Below are 21,422 nucleotides of genomic sequence, written 5' to 3'. Positions count from 1 at the left end.
CATAGGTAGCAGTCCTTTGAAGCTTCCCCTTTCGTGGACCAATCCCATCCTGGGTGATGAGGCATGACACCTCTGCCCAGGATAGGCTACGTTTCTGGACCCAGAGTCCGGAGGCTCTCTACCCAGGGGTCCAGAAACCTGTGTGGTGGTTGCAAATGGCAGGCAGCCTTTCAGGAACCACACCAGGGCTGGTCGATTTTAGGGGGCATCTCTAATATGCTCTCCGAGTGCATTTTACATTAATTCCAACACTGGTATTGGTGTGTATTTAATGTGCTGAGAAGGTTGCTACCAAACTTTTCAGGTTGTTGTAAAGCCATTATAGAGCTGTGGAGTTCGTAAAGACTAACTCCCAGACCATGTACTCTTTATGGCTTTTCTACACTTTCAATGTCTAGGAATGGGCTTAGCCACTTTAAGGGTACATGGCTCATGCCACTGTACCCTCACCTTAGGGCTAGTGCACCCTGCTAGAGGGTGACTTAACTAGGCCTCAGGCAGTGGGTTGCAGGCATGGCACATAGGGATTTGTGACATGTCGACCCTGAAATTTTCTCTGCACTAAAACACGTAGCCTGCAATGGCAGTTTGTGGGTGGTAAGGTACAGGGCCTCTAATGGTTTTATAATAGGTGCTGCAGCCCTTAGAGGCCTTCCCTGGTCACAGTACCCTTGGTATCCCAGGGCTCGACAAATCCGAAAAATGGTACTAGTCCTGCAGGTCTAGTACCATGGAAAATCCCCTCGACCTGACTCCAACCCACTTGACCTCCATCTCTGAAAACGGAGCAAAAGTGACAAGATAACAAGATTTAAAGGCATGTTTATTGCTCATTTCCTTTGTGAGCAATAAAAATGCCTTTAAATCGTGTTATCTTGTCACTTTGGCTCTGTTTTTAAAGACAGAGGACAAAAGTTAGTTTGATTTCCTACTCGCCAGAAAGGGCGAGTAGGACCTAAAAATAGCACGTCCTCATCCATTCTCCCTCGCAAATGCGAGCGGGCGAGTGGATTTGTCGAGCCCTGTATCCATAGTACCATTTACAAGTGACTTACCTGTGGCCAGAGATGTGCCAATTGTGGGTACAAAGGTACAGGTTTGGGAAATAACGGAGGCCCTGGGAACATGATTGGCAGAGACCCAGTGCACTTAAAGTGAGGATGCATCAGATGTCAGGCAAAAAGTGTGGGGGAACCATTTAAAAAAGGGGCACTTTCCTACACAGAGGCATAATCTACTCTCAAGCCTGAGAAGCTGCTTTAACCGCAGAGCTGTGCAGTCACTGCGGGGAAACCTCCACTGTGTGCCCAGCTAGACTTTCGCGTAGCTTTGCGGTTAAGGCGGCTTCTCAGGCTTGAGAGGGGATTATATCTCTCCATCTTAGAACGACGGACGAAACAAGAGTTCCGTTGGGCCATCAGGTTATCATCACGCTTAACGTTTGTGAGGACAGTAACAGGTTTTAATTTCATATAAATGGTAGGCTGAAACACGTTGACCACATAAAGGGGGGTATATTTGTTTACAAACTTCCTGTCCTTGCTTGTTTTTAACCCTATCTCGTAGGACTTCAGAATAATTCCAATTCAGCCTATCTGGAGATAGCTTTCTTTTTTGCACTCTGCCCCTCGCTCTATATCAGCATCTGATCATCTGATTGAAAACACCTCTGCTCCTCCCTATTAGGGAGTTGTAGCCCACACCAAATGCCTTGCGTTCCTGGTGTGAGGAGGGAGCCCAATGATGAAGCATATCACCCTCGGGTGAGTGAGGGTTCTTGTCCTTAAAGAAGCGCTCTTTCTCAGGACAATAATTATTTTCGTTATCTTTCCTTTTTCAAAATTAATTCTCACATTTGTATTCTCTTGGGGGAGGTAGTATGGTGTAAGAAACCTGCAACGGCCAACTTATCCGTTAGAATAAAGTGTTACTTAAGTAATGCTAGTTCGGATTCTCACATTTTTTGGTTGAACTTTTTCAAAGTGTATTATTATTATTAAGTTTGTAAAGCGCCTGGTTACCCTAACTAGTGTGTCCCCGCGCTGTATAAAGCCATAATCAACTCCCCTCCATTATTGTTCTTCATGGCCGGTCAAGCGGCTAACCCCGTCCTAGTCTTTGGGAAACAGGACAATGCCCGTGGAAAATACCATCCCTCCTTAAAGAATTGACATTGAGAGTATCCCCTCATTTTCCTGCAGATAGGTTTTGTGAAAGAGTACCAAGTAGCCGCATTGCACGTTGACTGCACAGATACACCACTTAACATAATCTCTCGGCCAGGCCTTTAGTAGATGACCCCAGAACAAAAATGATAACTACTAAAAAAAAAAAAAAAAAAATCCGTGAAAGACATTAGCCTTCATGAGTGCTTTTGCACACACATCGACAAAATTAGGAATTAATAAATTCAGATCTGCTGCAGGATCACAAAGTGATCTTGGGAGGAGGCCTTTATGTGATCTGACTACTTTAGATAATCTTTAAAAAAAAAAAAAAACACCTGCACAGGAGATAATGACGAGGTCAAAATAGCAGCCGTTTACTCTTCCAACATTAAGGTATTTCTCTGCTTAAAAACTCTGCGTTGTGAAAACTGAAATGTCTGCCCCAGTGTTTTTAATATAAACACAAGATGCCAAAACAGCCTATCCACTTGAATAAATTGCCATGGTTGAATGTCCGAGAAAGCAAAAGAATTTGTTGCCGCCTGTGGAAGATAAGGTCAGAGACGGCCTCTCAAATTCTAGAGACATGAAGATTGAAGACCTCGAGATTGGGATTAAATAACTGCCCTTCCTTTGCAGTCAGCATTATTGCCACAGGAGAAAAGGCAAAAGATGCATAGCTTTAATGTGATAGTGCGGCTACCTTGAGCGACATGCCGTATCTAGAGCACTGATAATTACAAGAGCTTCTTTAGTCAGAATATTTTAAATCATTTTCTGCAGTAGAGGCAGCTTTGGAAATGATTTTTGGAGAGTGCACCGTAATTCCAGAGAGAGAGTATATACTTGCATTTTCCCCCTTACTGAGCATAAACTCCAGCTAATAAGAGGCACCAAATCCTGCTCTTCCTGATGGGGGAACATTTCTACACGTGCAACACCCAATGTGTGAACAATAATGGTAGCCACTTGTGGCTTCTTGAGGATATACTGCTCACTGACCAGTTTCTCTATAAACTTTCCTTTTTCAAAAATGTTTTATGAATTTAAGATTCAAGATGAGGCATAGACCCCTCCATTTTTGGGAACTGGATAATATATCAGGTACACACCACTTCCTCTCTGAGGAGGTTGAAGCAGCTGTAAATCACATTCATTCATTCTGTTATTTCCCATATTCATCTTAAAAGTGTTTTGTTTGGGTAGAGGAAAGGCCATAGAAGGGGGACTTGTGGCTGTCTTTTTGAGTGGTAGGTTTTAACATTTTGTCCAGTCTATAGGACCCACTGGCCAGAAGTAATCTGTGTCTATAGAAATTCTGTTAGTTCATCCCCAAAAGGTGTCAATCCCTAGGAATATTCGGAGTGTTTCTTCTCCAGGAACAATGACGTTTCTTACCTCTGCTTGGCCTCAGAAAACACTGCTGTCGAGTGTGTGATTGCTGCAGGAGTTATTGCGTGCCAAATGAGTAGCTACAATCCATAAATATTAAATATTGCTTACAAATTTTATGAGGTTCAGAGGATGTAATAGAGAACGACTGTTAAAGCGTTCCAGAGTTGCATCAGCCTTTTCACCAAACATGCTTTCACCAAGGATCCATGTATGTCGACACAGGGCCCGATGATACCACACCTGCATCAGCCACATCAAGAGACTCTGCATACCTTGTCCATAGTCATACTCGCGTCCTGCAGAAGCTCCTTGAAAGGGTCCTTTATGGTGATCATACATAGATGGAACAACCAAAGCATCCAATTCCTCCCCACATTTTTAATCAAATTTAATTGTCAGATGGAGTATGACAGTATTTGTGAGATGAGGACATAGATCTAGGCAGAGTAGTCTTAGTTTTGACCAGGGTTCAATTATTTGTTCTCTCAGAGCTTCATTACAGGGGAGTATTCCATCCACTGTTTGTTTTATTGTTAGAAGGCACATGATCAGAGAAAATGTCAACTGATCAATGTAAAGGTCCATATTCAGTGTTTCTGTTTCTTTATCCCTTAAGGCTAAATACTAGCAGTTTGCAAACGAGTTGTATACTACAAACCTACAACATACCACAGGTTTGTTCATTGCTTAATTGACCCTATTGTCGCAGGTAACAGAGCTACATTTTTGGCTCACTGTTAGGACTACATGGTGCCACCATGTGCCTGCTGTACGTATGAGAAGCAAGCCACACGCATTGGTATTGCCATTACTTGTTAATGAAAGCTATGTTATGAGCCTGTTTTTCTGAAGCAGGATCTTCAGAAGCAGGTACCTTGGTTTCTAGTGTCGACCACTTGCAGTGTGTGGAACAGCAGCAGACTCTAATTAGAGATCAAAGAGCAGGACATATTCTTCATTTATTTATTTTTATTTTCAAAGTTTTATATAGCGCGAACAAGATCTTCGCAGATATCAGAGTGCTTTACATAGAGGGGTACATTAGGGAACATTGTCAAACAAATAAATCAATAGATCACACAGTACAAATCGGTGGCTGCAAAGCCCATCACGTGAGTAATAAGACAACTCATACAAATAAGTAAATGGGTCAAACATGTAGTACAGATCGGTGCAGGGTGTTAACAGAGTTCGAGATAATAGTTCAAGTGTATTTAGCCATGAGGATAGCTTTTACTTCTTTTTTAAAGAGTGTAGTGGAAGAGATAAGCCTGGTTTCGGGAGGGAGTGAGTTCCAAATCCTAGGCGCCATTCCTGAGAAGGAGCGCTTGTATGTTTTTTCCTTCCGGAATCTTCGAGGTTTCAGCAGAAGATTGTTTGTGCCTCTCGTGTTTCTAATTCCCCCAGAGATTGTCAGTTTCTGAGCGAGGTAGCCGGGTGAGTTTAGGTGTACCGCCTTGTGTGTCATGCAGGCGATTTTCAGATGTATTCTGGCTTCAAAAGGCAGCCAATTCAGGGATTTCAAGTCAGGGGTAATATGGGAGTGCTTTTTTGACCCAGTGATGAGTCTCGCTGCAGCATTCAGAGAAGCTCTTAGTGGTGCGGTTGTAGTTAGGGGGAGTCCGCAGAGGGCGGTGCTGCCGTATTCAATTCGTGGGATGACTAGCGCTTGTACTGCGGTTTGGAAGTCTTTGGCTGGGAGGTAGGGTTTAAGTTTCCTCAGAGTATTGATCTGGAAGTTCGCTCCCTTTGTTGCCTTGCTGATATGTTGCTGCATGTTGAGATTGGTGTCGAGTGTTATGCCTAAAGATTTTGCTGAGTCCACGATGGTGGGTTGGACATTGAGTGCGGTTAGGAGTTTAAGCCAAATTTGTGTGGTGGATATCTTCGCTGGAGGTGAGATCAGAAGGAACTCTGTTTTCAGGGCATTGAGTTTGAGGTGATTATCGGCAAGCCAGGATTGGGTGCATCTGATCGTTGAGTTCAGGAGCAAGATGTCATTGGGGGATTGTAATTTGAGGTAAAGTTGGGTGTCATCGGCGTACATGTGAAAGTGTACATTGGATGCTTGTAGCAAGGTGGTGAGAGGTTCTATGACTAGGTTGAACAAAGTTGGGGATAGAGAGGATCCTTGGGGGACGCCTAGCGTTACAGGTATTGGCGAGGACATCAGGTTGTTACTCTTGAATTTCTGCGACCTGTTGTGAAGAAAGGAAGTGAACCACTTGAGAACAGTTCCAGATAAACCCATTCTTGTGTTTAGTAGTTCTAGTAGATTCTCATGTTTAACGGTGTCGAATGCTGAAGAGAGATCAAGAAGGATGAGGAGGCAGGTGTCGTTTTGGTTTAGCATTTGAAGTGCGTCGTCAATTATGTGAGTCATAGCAGTTTCTGTGCTGTGTCCTGCTCGGAAGCCTGACTGGTGAGGGTTGAGGAGATCAAATTGCTCAATGTGTTTAGTCAATTGTAGTTGTGCGCATTTTTCCAGCAGTTTGGCGAGAGTGGGAATATTGGTGATGGGACGGTAATTGTTGAGATCAGAGGGGTCGGCTGTAGGTTTCTTTAGTAGAGGTGTGACCTGACCAACTTTGAGGGAGTCAGGTATACTTCCTTGTTGGAGAGAGCTGTTGATAATTTTAGTCCAGAGAGGGAGAAGCAAAGGGGTAAAGTCTTTTACTGCGGAGGCAGGGAGGGGGTCCGTGAGGTGATTGGATCGTTTCAGGGTGCTGAGCAGTTTGCCAATTTCTTCTTCCGAGTATGTGCCGAAGGTTGACCATGTAGCATTGTTTTTTGGTTCAGTGGGTGCTAGGCATTGGGGTTTGGAGTAGAGACTTGCGTCAATGAGGAGATCGCTTTTTATTTTGTCAGTTTGTTGGATAAAGAAAGCAGCGAAGTCTTCACAGGAGGGTGCCTCACGCCTGGTGTTGAGTGGTTGGGGTTGCTCCTTGGATTGTGAATTGATTAGCTCAAACAGTTTTCTCGGGCGGTTTTTTGCTTGGTCGAGTTGGAGGCTGAAGAAGTCTGATTTTGAGCGTTTTATTTTCCTGAAGTAGGCGTTTCTCTTTTTCTTCAGATCTTTTAGGTGCATTGCAGAGGGAGCTGATCTCCAGGTACGCTCTGCCATTCGCATGTCTCGTCTATCCTCATTGTGACTCCCGTCGTACCATGGTTCATCTGCAGCATTATGATTGTCTTTGCCTGTTTGGTTCGGAAAAAGCAAAATGTCCTAATCTGAGCCTAATTAAGGTTGCATTCTTTAAGGGATTAATTGTCTAAATGTGTTTGGAGCTGATAATGTTCTCCTTCTTTCATAAATAAATCTCAGTCTTTTGCTTAGTAGATTTTTAATAGAAGAAAGTGTATATGCAGAAGTGCTGCCCAGTGAAGTTGGTAACGCTGCCACTTTCATACTTTCCAAAGCAGTAAAAGAAGCGGTCCTTGTAATAACCTTCAGAACTAACTTTAGTTTAGACAGAGTAGACGAGTTAGACACTCAAACAGGTGCCTGCATGAGGACTTGAGTCACTGACACCTGAGAAGCAAGCTCAGTGCTATCAGAGATGGAAAAGCTTCCTTGGATACTGACAAAGACCACAGATGAAGGAGCGGCAAAAATATGTAAAGACTTTAAAAGCTTTAATATGAGCAGAAGAATCACCAGCACATTGGTTCTCACCTAAAATGAAATTAAAATTGCTCCGATAAAGGAGACGGAAGTTCTTTTTTTCCTGCCTTGATGATATTAATGGTGCTTTTTGTTATATTTGTATGCAGATGCTTCTCCGAGGCAGATTTGGTTCTCGGTGAGATCTGGTCTTGAACGTAGCCAGACTTTAATCTCAGATGAGATCTGGCAATGGATCTATCAGAATCTGAGACATATGAGAATCTACTGACCTATTTGAATCTATGGACCTAAGAGAATCTTTGATTTCTTATTCATAGAAGCAGTAAACAAGCCTGGGTTCTCTTTCTGTCAGCGCTATAGGATGTATCTGTTGATGGGTCACATGCCATAGCGTCATGATCATTCCTCGGGCACAAAAAGCTCGAGTTTCAGTAAGGAACCTGTGGTGTGGCAAAACGTTATGGTAGTTAAAAAGCTGTTATTAAATCTGAATTGCTCCGGATCCCACTTCTGCTGAGGCGTGGAAAAAAACAGACTTAATTTAGGCATGTGGCATATACATTTCTGAAGATGCGAGACTCCGCTTACTCTGATTAGTGCTACCTGGCATCAGTGAATGGAACTGACTCTAAGTTTTGCTGAATTCATGTGGCACCTGGAAAGGAGTTAATATCCATTAGAAAGAAGCATTTAGTTTTCATTAACTGCTAATCAGCGGGAGACCATAATATTGACGTGCAGGCCTAGTTTGAATATTACAAAGCTGCATTTTGATTTTATATTTAGGATGCCCAGTATTCAGGGTTTACTACAGTTGTCCAAGAACACAATTTCTCCTCCTCAGTCTGGACATGCACTCTTACCAGGACGAATTATATGGTTGTTTTTAATAAGACCACATAATGGCACCAGCACATTTCTGTGAGAATGCAGATCATGTAATACCCTACTGTTTAAATAATTTGAGTGTATTCTGATTGCCTTTGTGTTCAAAGGTTAATGTACAGTTTCTTTAATGCAGTTTCTTTAACGTGGTATTCAAGTAGATGGCCTAATTGCAAAAGTATGAGGATACATGCTTAATATATTTCCACCTCGCAAGGAAATAAAGGTTGTAGTTTTTCTAAACCACTCAATCTTAAATCGTAGACCTGACCCTATCCCACATCTGCAAGCACAATGTAAAATTTCTTTTATTAGAGACGCCCATTCACCTTATGCTGCCTGATTAGCTGTATCTGGCTCAACCCTGCTAAACTGTTTCATCCCAGTAAATGAGATGTCTACTCAAGTTCTCATAAAACCTTATTTGTTTAATGCAGCTAGTACCATAAACAGCTCTTGGGCAGTGAGCAAAACAAAAACATGGTCAATACTATCGACATATAATATATGAATTGGGTCAGAAGCATGAAAAAATAGCAACATTTCTAAAGTAGGAGCCAGTTCGCAATCAAATAATTTCCTTTAGTGTTATCTAAAAAACATTTAAATTTAGACTTACACCGATGGAAAACTGTATTAATTCTCCAAGCTCAGCCAAATTCAAAGCTCTACCTCTTCTTTTGGGGGCGGTATCATGGAATTCTCCGTTTATTATCCTGGCTTAATCTTACATACATGGATGGTATATTAAAATCAGTTCATTCCACTTAATAAGTGGGTGCACAACCATGGATTATTTCCTATAAAAGGCTGTGTACATACGCCTGAATTAAAAAATGTATGTATTTGTAGCATGTGTTGGCTTCAGATACACATGCTATGCATACTTCTGCCATCTAGTGTCGGGCCTGGACTCTCAAGTTGTTTTTCCTCTAAGTTTTACGATCAGCGCTGAGCGCCGTTTTTCCTCACCCTCCAGGTATTATGCATTTTAAACCTCTCTAGGCCCCTCTCCCAGGTCGCAGTTTCTCACTGTCTTTTTAACAGAACCTGTCTCTCTCTTTTGGGTGTCTGTCTCCTTTTCCTGTGGGGCCTCCTCTGAGGGGAGTGCTCCGGCATAATGCTCTATATTGTTTTTTTTTTTGTATGATTGTTGCAACCGACGTATCTTCCATTATTTGAAAGTGTGCTTGTCGTAAGACTTGCAAGTATATTTTGCATGGAATAGTGAAAGGATAAAGGTATGGTTGTGGGACATTAGACTCATGCTGCTTTCTCTTCTAGTGACTGCTCTGCTCTTCAAAATGGAAGAAGCAAACCTCGCCAGCAGGGCCAAGGCCCAGGAGCTTATTCAGGCCACCAACCAGGTATGACTAGGAATGCTCATGTAAGGGTCAAGGGAGCCAGGGGAGATTGTTCACTCGTAGTGGTCCATGAGTCTAAAAAGAGGCTAAGGGTGGTGTTGATGTTATTCTGTGGTGGTTAAAGGGAATTAACAGGATTCTGAAGTGGACTTAAGGGAGGTAATACAAGTCTTAAAATGTGTTCACATGGGAGTTCTGTACAGTGTTTCATGTCTTCGCTATAAATGCTTAGGAGTATGAAAGTTGAGATTCAGACAAAGGAAATAGTACATAAGCCTCTCAGACATGATAGTCGTGAGGTATGGAAACGTATACAGAAATGGAGGAGAGTAAAGGTTTCCACAGAGTTGGATGTTCATGTGAGGAGGAGAGGTTTCACTGGGAAGGTATGCTTCATGCCAGAGTGTCTATACAAGTGAAAGCCCATGGGGACTGAGTCATCTGTATAGTAGACTATGCAGACTTGAAAGTTCAGGGGAGGGTATACAATGTTTGAGATCCTAGTGGGCTGGAAGATGGGCAAACTACTACTATGTGTGGTGATGATTCGAGGTGCTGAGGGCGCTGGTTGATGAGTGCTTCTTCATCTCTGCTGTCTGTTTGCTCATATGAGCAATATCTGAAAGAGGCACGTTAGTGATAGATTCCTTACCTTAGAATATCCCCAGGCGTCAGACTGGATCCGGAAATTTTTGCGTAGCAATACCCCTGCGCGTCGGTAGGCGTCGTCCGCGGCTCCGCGTCCGTCGTCGGCGTCGTTAGTGTCGGCCTTCGGGCCCAGCGGTCCCGGTGATAGAGCGCGCGAGGCCACCCGACCAACAGTTTTCGCCGTTTCCGGCTTCAGGGCCCATATACTTTTCAAATCACCATATACATCGATCAGGTGACTTCACGAGCTCCATCAAGTTGGTGTGTGTGTGTTCCCTGCTACCAATTTTCGGTGCACCCGACTTACCATCCACCGATGCGGGTGCCTAATGACCACAATGAATCAGGGAGCTAGCTGTAAAGTAAAGGCAGCAAAATACAAATCCAACCAATAACATTCAAATACTGTTTAAATGACCACGGACAACTGGAAGTTTTAAAATGTTTATCTAAAGTTCATTATTTTCTTGCATGAGGTACAATAAAACAAGGCAATCAATAACCAAGATAACGTAAATCACATAAGCATGAAGAAATAATGACAGAGTAATCATCAAGGTACTAATCAAAATGTAGCGAGAAAATACTATGCAAGTCAGTATTATCTAGACAGGGATAGACTAAGTGTGGGTGACTATAGGAGAGCTTATAATGAATAACACGCTTCACTTAAGGTGAAGGGGCCTTTGAACAACCTAGGCAACGAAGTTCTAGACCATATCAGGAAATGACACACTGCTATGCAAAATATAATTTCTAACAAATGAGAAGGCATAGGAATAACTTTGCAAAAATTATAAATGACTTTCAATAGTTGCGGAAAGGCATGGAAAATATAACATATGCAATGTTGAACTTTATTAAAGCAAAAGTTAGAAATTCAGAAGGTGCAAGAGTTTAAGAATTTCAGAGCAATATTTACCTAGAAAGGTGTGGAAACCAAACCCTGGCCACGGGTCAGTTAAGGACAGGAAACCCTCAAGGAAGTGTACCCCTCAAAGGACAGCAGGTGCAGAATGGACACCCAGGATAGGACAGGATACCCTCGGAATAGGAATCAGGACAGGACCCTCAGGACAGGACAGCAAACCCTCAGGACAGGACCCTCTTCAGGACAGGACCGGAACCCACAGTTCGGAAGCAACGCCTGCGCTCCACCCGCTCTGCAGCTATCGATCAAGACCCCGATTGGGTCAGCGAACTCCCAGCTAAGTGCTTGCCAGCACTTTAAGGTTCAGTAGAACCTTAGTCTATGGTCAAATTCGGACAGAGTGCTCCGCAGCGCTCTGTATCTTCAGTCACCTATTGAGTGCGTTGGGTCAGTGACAGGTCAGCTAAACCAGACAAGTCGGACGGTTCACTAGGTGAACCCAGGGTAGATATACAGTTTGGGGACAGTGTACCACCCCCCAATGTTGCAAAGTGTCAGAATCCCTCAATTCCGATTGGTCCTAAGGTAGGGTTTGGGTAACACACCAATCACAATACACGATTTGAAGCCTTCATTAACATATTTGGGTACCGCCTAGCAGGTTTGGGGTTCCCATGAGAAGTTACACGGCAAACAGTAGCGCAATATTACAATGTATCATATAAGGAGCCACATTCGCTGTTCTCGCAGGGCAGAGGTGACTTTCTCAGGAGCATCTCGCCCATCACTGCCAACTGGCTATGTTCCATCAGCCAAGGTCCCTCGTGCTGCCGAATGTCGCACAGGCGCAGAAGGGACCTCCAATATGGCTCTCCTCTCACTCAGACCCCCATTTCCCGCGGTACATGAAAAGTAAGCGAAAACAAATTAATACATAATAATGTCATCATGAAAACACATCACAGGGTTTGTACTTTTAACTCATCATCAAGAAATAAACTTATGCATTTAAATGTTAGCTACATTGAGACGAACACAAGAGCAGTGGCACGAGCAGTACCACATGATAAGCACAGCTATGAATTACGCATGCGCACAACTTTCCCTCCACTTCTGCAGACGCGTCAGGACACGTGAGTGTGGCTGACGCATGCGCAGTAACTAAAATACAAGCGGCGGCCATTTTAAGGGACATGGATTAAATTCATTAGAAATACACATAGGCAAGCTTCGGGAACTTTGCTTAAACAAAATAAATGTTAGTAAAACATACATTTTTGTTACCTTATTACACATAAACGAGGTTCTTGATTTCGGCAAGCCGCAAAATATGCGAAGCTTTGCTTCATCAATCCCCTCTTTGATGATATCTACTATCATCACAAATTATAATGGAACCAGATGCCAACTTTCTTTCACACCTTATAAAGTTCTATTTCTTCCAGCAGCCGTTCTAACTTTTCTCTCTCAGTTTTAGCAGGGTGAGAAGTCTTCACCTTTTTGTATATTTGATCATTCACTTCCTCTAATTCAATCTCATCCACACTTCGTTTCACTCCTCTTGCATTTACCTCGTGCTTTTTGGTGCGCTTGCGGCATTTACAGCATAAGAAAATGGAAAGTATAATAAGACCTATAATACCAATTGGCATCAGAATTTTGAATAATAAGCTTTTACCTATGCTAGCAAGCCAATGACCTACATTTGAGAGACCATCTACCAGTCTCTTCCAGGCACTATCAACCTCGAGTGGTTTGAGTTCCTTTGCCAAATTAGTAATGTTTTTCACATATCTTTTGATCTGTACACTTTTATCCGGAATATAAGTGCAACAATGTTGCGCCTTCAACATCCGGCAGACTCCGCCCTCTTTCGCTAATAAGGTGTCAAGAGCAAGTCGATTTTGTAAAACCATTGATCTGATCGCAACCATTTCGGTATTGACCAGCAGAAATCCATGAGCTGTTTCAGTAGACAGCACATCTACTATAGTAGACAATTTGCAAATTCTGTGAGTGTTCAGAACCACTCCCACTCCAGGTATCAGTGCACTGAAAATACTACCCATAATGTCACCTATACTCTCTCTTTTACTACGCACTAAGCCATTAGTATCTTCATTGCTTCCAGCTTTTCCATTCACATGGTATATTTTCGGGAAAACAATGCCAAAGTAGCAGCTTCCATACCAGTGATCCGGCAATTTGAAATAAGCCTTGTCCCCACAAATATAATAAATTCCAGGAAACACAGGCTCTGACCCATTTTTGAAACCCCAACCTCCAATTACCTTGTAATTATGTTCGCATTCACTGGAACCAATGAAAACATTATTATAATAGCTAGTCTTCTCGCGGTGAAGACATAGCTTGCCTTTCTTTTCAAAATCCAGCAACAGAGCAGGACCCGCTCCACCAGATGATGTGCCTTCCATGTTTTCTGCCCACTTTGGCTTTTTCTGACTTTCGTCATTAGCCTTCTTCTGAATTTTAATTCTCCTTTTCTCTGCCATGTTCAGGAACATCTTTTCCTGCTCACGCAAAGAACAAGCCAAGTTATCTCTGTGTGCGTCTGCTATGTCAATGTTCCCTATAGTCAGAAAGTAGTCTCCCATATATCTTATGGTGTCAGTTTTGGTATGTACAGGATTCAAGTTCCCACGTATAGGAAGTTCAGAAAAGATCACGTCATTGTTAGAGTAATAATACTGTAACGGTCCCCTTTTGTAAAATAAACTAGCTAAAATGCTACAGGAAATTCCATATGTCAATGGCAGATGATGGTATGTCACGCCTTCAGCCACCGAAGTAGGTAGCTTCATGCAGACATAGCAATCTTCAATTTCCATAGTCTCTACATAGTGTATTAATAAGTTTGCGAAAACGTTTAAGTGTGTCCTGTTCTTCATTCCATGATAATGTAGTCCTCCCTCATCTGATGCTTCTAAGTCTCGTTTAGTTTGTCTCAATGCTCTCTCATGTCTTTCTACACTCTGTGTTGTTAGCTCCTCATTGTCAGTATTTACAACTTCAGTAGGGACAATGTTAGTATCTTTACTTACAGCAAAGGGAATGAAAATTGTTAATCCTATCCAGATAACTATCAGTACTACTACACTACATATACACACCTTGCAACACGTCTTAAAACGGCTGCAACTAGGACTACCATTCACTGTTGAATCAGACATTTTGGCTCAGAAGGAGTGTTCTCACCCCCCTTTTTAGCTTTTTACACAACTAGCTTACTTTGTGCAAATTCACGGTGGTTCGTCTTCCTCTTCAGCTGAGTACTCTGGGACAGGTTCTCCGTCGCTCACGTCAGTTATATCAAGATCTTCAAGTTCTTCCAAAACCAGTGTCCATTCAGGAGACTTGTACTTTTTGTTTTGTCTTTTTATTCGCTCACTCCTTCTTTTGGAAGAGTCTTCTTCTTGCTCTGCTATTCGAGCACTTCTTCTTGCTTCTGCACGTTTTTCTTCCACTGTCTTTATCCTTAGTCTCAATCTTTTTACAAACCTAGGCTCAAGGTTGTTTCTTTTCTTTAGTCTCTTAGTTGGTACTTGGACTTCACTATCTTTTCTTATTCTCTTGTTCTCTTTATCTTGTGGTAATTCTTCTCCACTTTCTTCTCCTACTTCCCTTATCTGACTAGTTCCAGGGCTAGCATCAAATTCTTCTGCCTGGTTGCTAATCTGGCCTTGTTCAGGAATATTTTGTTTTTGGCTTTCGATTGTCTCTGTTTCTGTTTCTGTTTCCTGAACCCGTTCTTTTAACCCTCTCTGATCCTGTTCAAGCACTTCGATCTCTTGATTTTCTTCTGCTCGAACTATCACTCTGTTTCTAGTCTCTCCCTTATCTGCATCAGGTGTTCGCGGTGGTGTATCGAATACCTGCTCTGTCCCTGTCTGACCTTCTCCTTCCTCAGTTTTGATGTGAATCTCAAGCGGCTGAGGTTCTTCGCCTGTGCCTTGCTTTTCCTGACTAGTCCACTCTCTACCTTCACTAAGTCGTTCTCTTGTTCTTATAGGATCTTCAGTCAGATCAATCATCGGTATCCATTCTTCTGGCCATATGCTTGGCAGCTCGTCTTCAGCTACTCCTGGCTCAGTTTCCTGGACCTCTTCAGCAGGCTGGATTCTTGGCAGTTTGTAGTCAACTACTCCTGGGCCAACGTCTGCTGTTCCTGCAACCTGACTGGTGCTGGGCTGCTCGTTGTCAGTTGCTTCTGGTCTGGCTCCTTCAGGGTCCTCTGCTGGTTGCCCTTCTTCTTCAAATCCTTTGTCTGGCAATACCTTCTGGGTGTGTCCAGCGTGGATCCACTGAGGAACACCTGCGACCTTTACTGCAGTGGTTGTCACCAGGATTACTTGGCGTTTCTTTCCCCACCTTGGTGCCAGACAGCTTGATCGAGTGTGCTTCTTTATTTTGACCCAATCTCCTGGAACCAAGCTGTGGAGAGGAGTCGTTGGATTGAGGATGCCGTCGTCTCCAATCTGGCGAGAGATAGAACGCACTTGGTCACCCAATCTTCTGCAGTATTCAAGCACCAAATCATCAGTAATACTCAACAGTTTGCTTCCTGGCACCCATGCTTGTCTCATCACTCTTCCCATAATGATTTCATGGGGACTTAGGCCTGTCTTGCGGTCAGGAACACTTCTCAGTCCCATCAGGACCAGGGGCAGGGCCTTCACCCAGGTCATGCCAGTAGCATCTGTCAGCTTTGCTAGTCTGTTTTTGATCGTTCCATTTACTTGTTCCACTATTCCAGAAGCCTCTGGGTGGTATGCACAATGGAGTTTCTGCCTTATTCCGAAGGCCTTACAGAGTTCAGCCAGTATGTCATTCTGGAAATGTCCACCCTTATCTGATTCAATAATGCATGGTATTCCGAACCTAGGTATCAGTTCTTTTAGTAAACACTTCGCTACTGTCAGTGCGTCACTTTGAGGAGTAGGGTAAGCTTCTACCCATTTTGAAAATACGCAAACAATGACAAGGACATATCGTTTCCCTTCACAACGGGGCATGGTGATAAAATCAACCTGTATCCTTATAAAGGGACCCCCTGATCTCCCAATCTTGCTCAGTTCAACCATTGTCCTCTTGCCTGGGTTCATCTGTTGACATGACAGGCACCTCTGGCAGAGGGACTCTGCTACCTTCCTGAACTTTTTACTGTACCAAGTCTGTTGAAATACCAGAATCATGGCATCCCTACCAATGTGTGATCCTTCATGTATTAATCTTGCCATTGTGCCAAGCAAGTGTCGGGGTAACACAGGCATACCAGTTGGGCCCAAAATCACACCATCCACACGTCTCGGTCTACACCCATCCTCCTTCCATTTCTCTCTTTCTTGCCAAGGAGCCGACTCCTGCCACTCTCTCACCTCATCCCATGTAGGCACTTCCTCAAACACCTGAAGCTGGCAGCTGGTTCCTGGCCCCCCTCGTTTTGGATTTACAATATACCGATCTTTGGCACACCATTGAGCCACTCGATCAGCATAATCGTTCCCCAGTGATACTCTGTCCATGCTCCTTTGATGAGCAGTACATTTTACCACTGCCAGTTCTTTGGGCAACTGGATGGCCTCTAAAAGGTCATGAACAACCTTTGCATTCCGAATGGGAGTACCTGAGGAAGTCATGAATTCCCTCTGTAGCCATAATTGGCCAAAGTCATGCACAACGCCATAACAGTACTGACTGTCAGTATACACTGTTATGCGTAAGTCCTTCCCAATTTTGCAAGCCTTTATCATGGCTATCAATTCGGCTACTTGTGCAGACTTGATGTTATATAGGTAACCTGCTTGTTCAATTTTGGTGAAAGACACTACTGCATAAGCAGCACTCAAGCCTCCTAATTCATGTCTTAGACAGGAACCATCCACAAATAGTTCTTTATCATGCTCAGGTAATGGTACTTCTTTTATGTCTGGGCGTGGCTTGGTACTGAACTCTGTTAGGTCAATACAATCATGTTCATCATCATCCCCACCTTCCATTTCCAAGGGGTCGGGGAGTAAGGTGGCAGGGTTCAGAATACCGCACCTAACAATGCTTACATTTGCTGCACCCACAAGAATCCTCTCGTATTTAGTCAGCCGACTAGGGGTGAGATACTGTGTTTTAGTTCTGGTCAATAGAATTACCACTCCATGTGAAACATACACGGTCACAGGATGTCCCATGACAATGGACTCACTCTGTTCCAAACTTGCACAGGTAGCAGCTACTGCTTTCAGACAGCCTGGTAACCCAGCAGCTACTGGGTCCAGTGTGGCAGAGAAATAAGCCACAGGCCTTCTGGTCGTGCCATGTTCTTGAGTCAGGACAGACAATGCGCAATTATCGCGAGTGTCACAGAAAAGGGCAAACTCTTTGGAATAATCTGGCATTCCCAACGCAGGGGCTGTACACAGACAGTTCTTCAATCTTGTGAAAGCCATTAGACTTTCATCGGCCCATTCTACAACATCTGGCATTCCTCTCGTGGTCATTTTTATCAAGGGCCTGGCTAAAGCTGCAAATCCCAGAATCCACTGTCTGCAGTACCCTAATACCCCCAGGAATATTCTGACATCTTTTTGAGTACGGGGCAACTGCATCTTTTGAATTATTCTCACTCTTTCTGATGTGACTTTCCTGACACCCTTTTCTATCTGGTGTCCTAGATATTTTACTGATTTTGCACAGAACTGTAGTTTGTCAGGGGCCACTTTATGCCCTTTCTCACACAGATGATTTAGGAGGGCAATGGTGTCAACTACACAGTCCCTGTGACTTTTAGACGCCAGTAGAAGGTCGTCTATGTACTGCACTAACACAGAATTCTCAGGTAAGATCAAAGTCTCTAGACATTTTTTCAAGATCTGATTAAAGATAGAGGGGCTCTCTGTATACCCCTGAGGGACCCTGTTCCAACAATACACGTGACCCTCAAAAGCAAATGAGAAAAGAAATTTGCTGTCGGGGTGCAGGGGTATCGAAAAGAATGCATGACACAAATCAATCACAGTGAACCATTCAGCATCCCAAGGAATCTGGTACAATATCACTGCAGGGTTTGGGACAATAGGGCAGCAAGGAACTACAATTTTGTTAACCTTTCTCAGGTCCTGCACTACCCTATACTTGCCACTAGGCTTTTTGATGCCCATAATCGGTGAGTTGCATGGGCTGCTCATCACTTCCTGTATGATGTTTCCTTCCAATAATTTTTGGATTTCCAGAGTGACACCTGCTTTCACTTCAGCATTCATTCGGTAGGGCCTAGTGTTAGGATATACTGCATTGTCCTTGATGGCTATCTGTATGGGGTCCACATCTTTCATCAAACCCACATCTTTTCCAGTGAAATCCCACACTTCTGGCTTTACGGCTTCCTGGAGTTCTTGGGGCAAGTCCTGCAGGGTCAATCTTTTAATTTCTGAGTCAGGTCTAAGCAACAATAATTTATAAATGCCGTCTTCATCTGGGGTCTGTATTTCAACACCCTTTGGTGTGCAAAAGATGGTACAGTTCATTTTGCACAGCAAATCACGACCCAGTAGATTCACTGGACTGGTGTCACAGACGACAAATCTATGCATCTGTTTAAAATTTCCAATTGAAATCTCCATTGGTTCGGTAACAGGAGTACTAATCAATTGATTAGATACACCCACTACTTGGATATTTTCTCCCGAGAGGGGTAGGTTTGGAACGTCCACTGTTCTTACAGTAGAACGGGTAGCGCCAGTGTCCAACAGAAAGGTGACATCATTTCCGTCAACCTTTCCTTCAATATATGGTCCAGACTGGTCTACCGGTAAGGAAGCGCCAAGTACGCACTCCTCGTCCTCCCCTCTCAGGCCCCGTCAGTCCTGATCATTACAAAGGAAGGTATCATTCAGCAGATACTGCGAAGTTGCTGTATTTCTGTTCTCCCCACTTTCCCAAACCTCTATCTCTTCATTTTCTGCCTGTCTTCCCCTGTATACCTGCTTGGGTGCTCGAGGCACCTGAACTGTTTTTACCTGGGGTTGAGTCTTTCTTGGTCTTTCTTTCTGCGTCTGTGGAGTTAAATCAGGAGTTTTCTCATTAACATCGACTAATTGGGGACACTCGTTTCGCCAGTGTCCAATTTCGCCGCACTGATGGCAGGGAAATTTTTTCATAGCCTCTTCCCTGCTAAATTTGGGCCGGGGCTTTCCTCCACCCCCTCCCCCAGGACCTTTGTTCTCAGCATTTTTAACCATGTTACTCAATTGTTTTTCCTGTTGTTCTGCGAGCTTCACCTGAGCCCACATAACCTTCTCCTTAAGGGCCTTTTTCTTTTCTGCCATCTCATCCTCGCAGTACTTAGCGTACCGCAGGACCTCATCCATTTTCTTAGTATGCCAACAGATTTTATTATCTTTTATCCACTGACAAATTTCAGGTCTTAAACCATTTACAAACCTGTAAATAAAGTGCGTCATATCCTTCAGGTCGATGTTGTCAATACCACTGTATGTTTTAAATACCTGCAATAACCTCTCATAGAAGGAGTGCACTGTCTCGTCCCTTTCCTGTGTTGTTCTATCTATTTTTGTCCAATCAGTTTCCTTTGCGGGCACCTTTTCTTTCAAATGCTGAATTACCTGCTCATACTTTCGCATGACATCCTTTGATGGCTCTCCAGTTTCCTTGTTTCTGGGGTACTCCTCACTCGGCCAGTCTATGTTTATTTTACACTGGGTCCATAAATCTACTGGAACCACAATGTCGAAAAACCCATCCAGGTCTTTCCACAGACATTTCTGTACCTTCACGAACCTCTCCACCTGCCTGTACCAGTCAACTGGTTTCTCTCGTAATTTTGGAAAATCGTTCGTGAAGGACACAATATCCTGCCTAGACCAGGGGACATGCACATATTTTCCCCCTGGAACTTCGCGCATGGGGCATAACTGCTCAGGTTTTTCTACCTCTCTTAAAGCAAACTCGGGAGTCACTTGTCGGGAGCGAACCTCTTCCCTCTTTTTCGCCCACCTGCTTCTCCATTTTTCCACATCTCCCCATTTCTGCAGTACCCCCATTAATTCTTTAATCTGCAACTTCTTCCCTGCCACATTCAGGTGTTCTATATCTTTGTCTGAGAAGTCTGCTCTGTACGGTTTCTGTAAGGGCTTGGATTTTGAGATATCTACCCCCATACTAACTGCTGTTTCGGTCAGTTTTTCATGGAGCACTCTGGTGTTCCTTGTAAAGCTTTTACATATGAATGACAATTCTTCTTCAGAGTAGGTATTCAATCGATCCAACCCCACATTTCCTGCCATTAATTCTTCTATTTCGACCCTCAGCTTGTAGAGATCTAAAGGCTTTGTTTGCGGAGTCTGCTTCTCTAATTCACGACTCCAACTCTCAATTTCATCCGGAGTTACCAGAGAGACATTCCTAGTACCTGTTGCTGTCTCTAATTTAATTTCTTTTGTATTAAAAGGGTTATACCTCTGCTGTGTTCCCTTTCCAGTCTGTTTGTTTGGCAATTCCAAAAACGCAACTTCAGACTCGCACTCACTGGACTGATCATCTATAATGATCGGTTCCTGTCTCGGGGTTGCCATGACTGGGGTCATAACTGGAGTAATCGGATTTCCCTGACCATTTCCATATAACGGGACCACCGGTCCAATAGTTACTGGAATAGTCAATGCCTCAGGACTGGTATTTAACTGAGAAATTTTCTGAATTATTTCTGTTCTTTGTCTAGCTAGAGCCTCTTGCTCTTTTTCCACTAGTACCCTTCTTAGAGTTGTGTCATGTAATATCTGGGGGGTCAATGGAGGAGTAAAACTCGGGGCAGTAGGATGCGTTTCACTTGGTCCTCCCCCATAATTTGGTTTCGGGAATAAAGTTCCAGTAGTAAAGGACCTGCGCTCTTCCCCATATGGAGGTTGAACAAAAGGCAGTCCTGAATTCGAGGGTTTCTCTTCGCTTTCATACAAGGGTCTGGGAAAAAAGGTTTTCGTACGTGAATATTTTTCTTCCTGACTTGCGGGCACTTTGGGATATATATCCCTTGTTTCCGTCAGTTCGGGTTTTTCAGGATAGGGCAATACTTGACCACCCCCTCCCAGTCCCAGGGACCTGTCTTCTTCTTTTAGGAAGTGGCGTCGGGGAACATCTCCTACACTGGAAGGTCGGGTTCCCTCATTGTAAGGTGGCGGACTTCTGGTACAGATGTCATCTATTAGTTCATCATCTGAATCCCCCAGGGCCCCCCAATGCTTACATTTTTCAGTACTTTTCTCACCCGCTCCAATGTTATGACATGCAGGCATCATGGGAAACAGACCCTCAACAATCATGCTCTGCCTCCACTGTTTCATCCTTTTATCCCTGGATTCCTGTTTCTGCCTGGGGTACCACTTGGTCAAACCCTTGTCCATTCGGGGTCTTTCTCTTTCAAAAGCCTCAATCTC

General features: G+C 43.6%; 1 protein-coding gene across 7 annotated transcripts in view; it reads left to right on the top strand.

Annotated features, from left to right (window-relative positions):
* SCAF1 (SR-related CTD associated factor 1) overlaps positions 1-21,422 on the top strand; it is a 438,521-nt gene that overhangs the window by 246,989 nt on the left and 170,110 nt on the right. For all 7 annotated transcript variants that reach the window (XM_078655270.1, XM_078655274.1, XM_078655269.1 and 4 more), the window contains one exon: positions 9,361-9,443. In XM_078655270.1, the coding sequence (XP_078511396.1) occupies positions 9,361-9,443 (83 nt within the window). The remainder of the gene's footprint in view (positions 1-9,360; positions 9,444-21,422) is intronic.

The sequence above is a fragment of the Lissotriton helveticus genome, chromosome 7, assembly GCF_964261635.1.
Source record: "Lissotriton helveticus chromosome 7, aLisHel1.1, whole genome shotgun sequence".
Classification (NCBI taxonomy): domain Eukaryota; kingdom Metazoa; phylum Chordata; class Amphibia; order Caudata; family Salamandridae; genus Lissotriton; species Lissotriton helveticus.
Note: the sequence above shows the minus strand (reverse complement) of the source record. Positions and strands in the feature narration are given on the sequence as shown.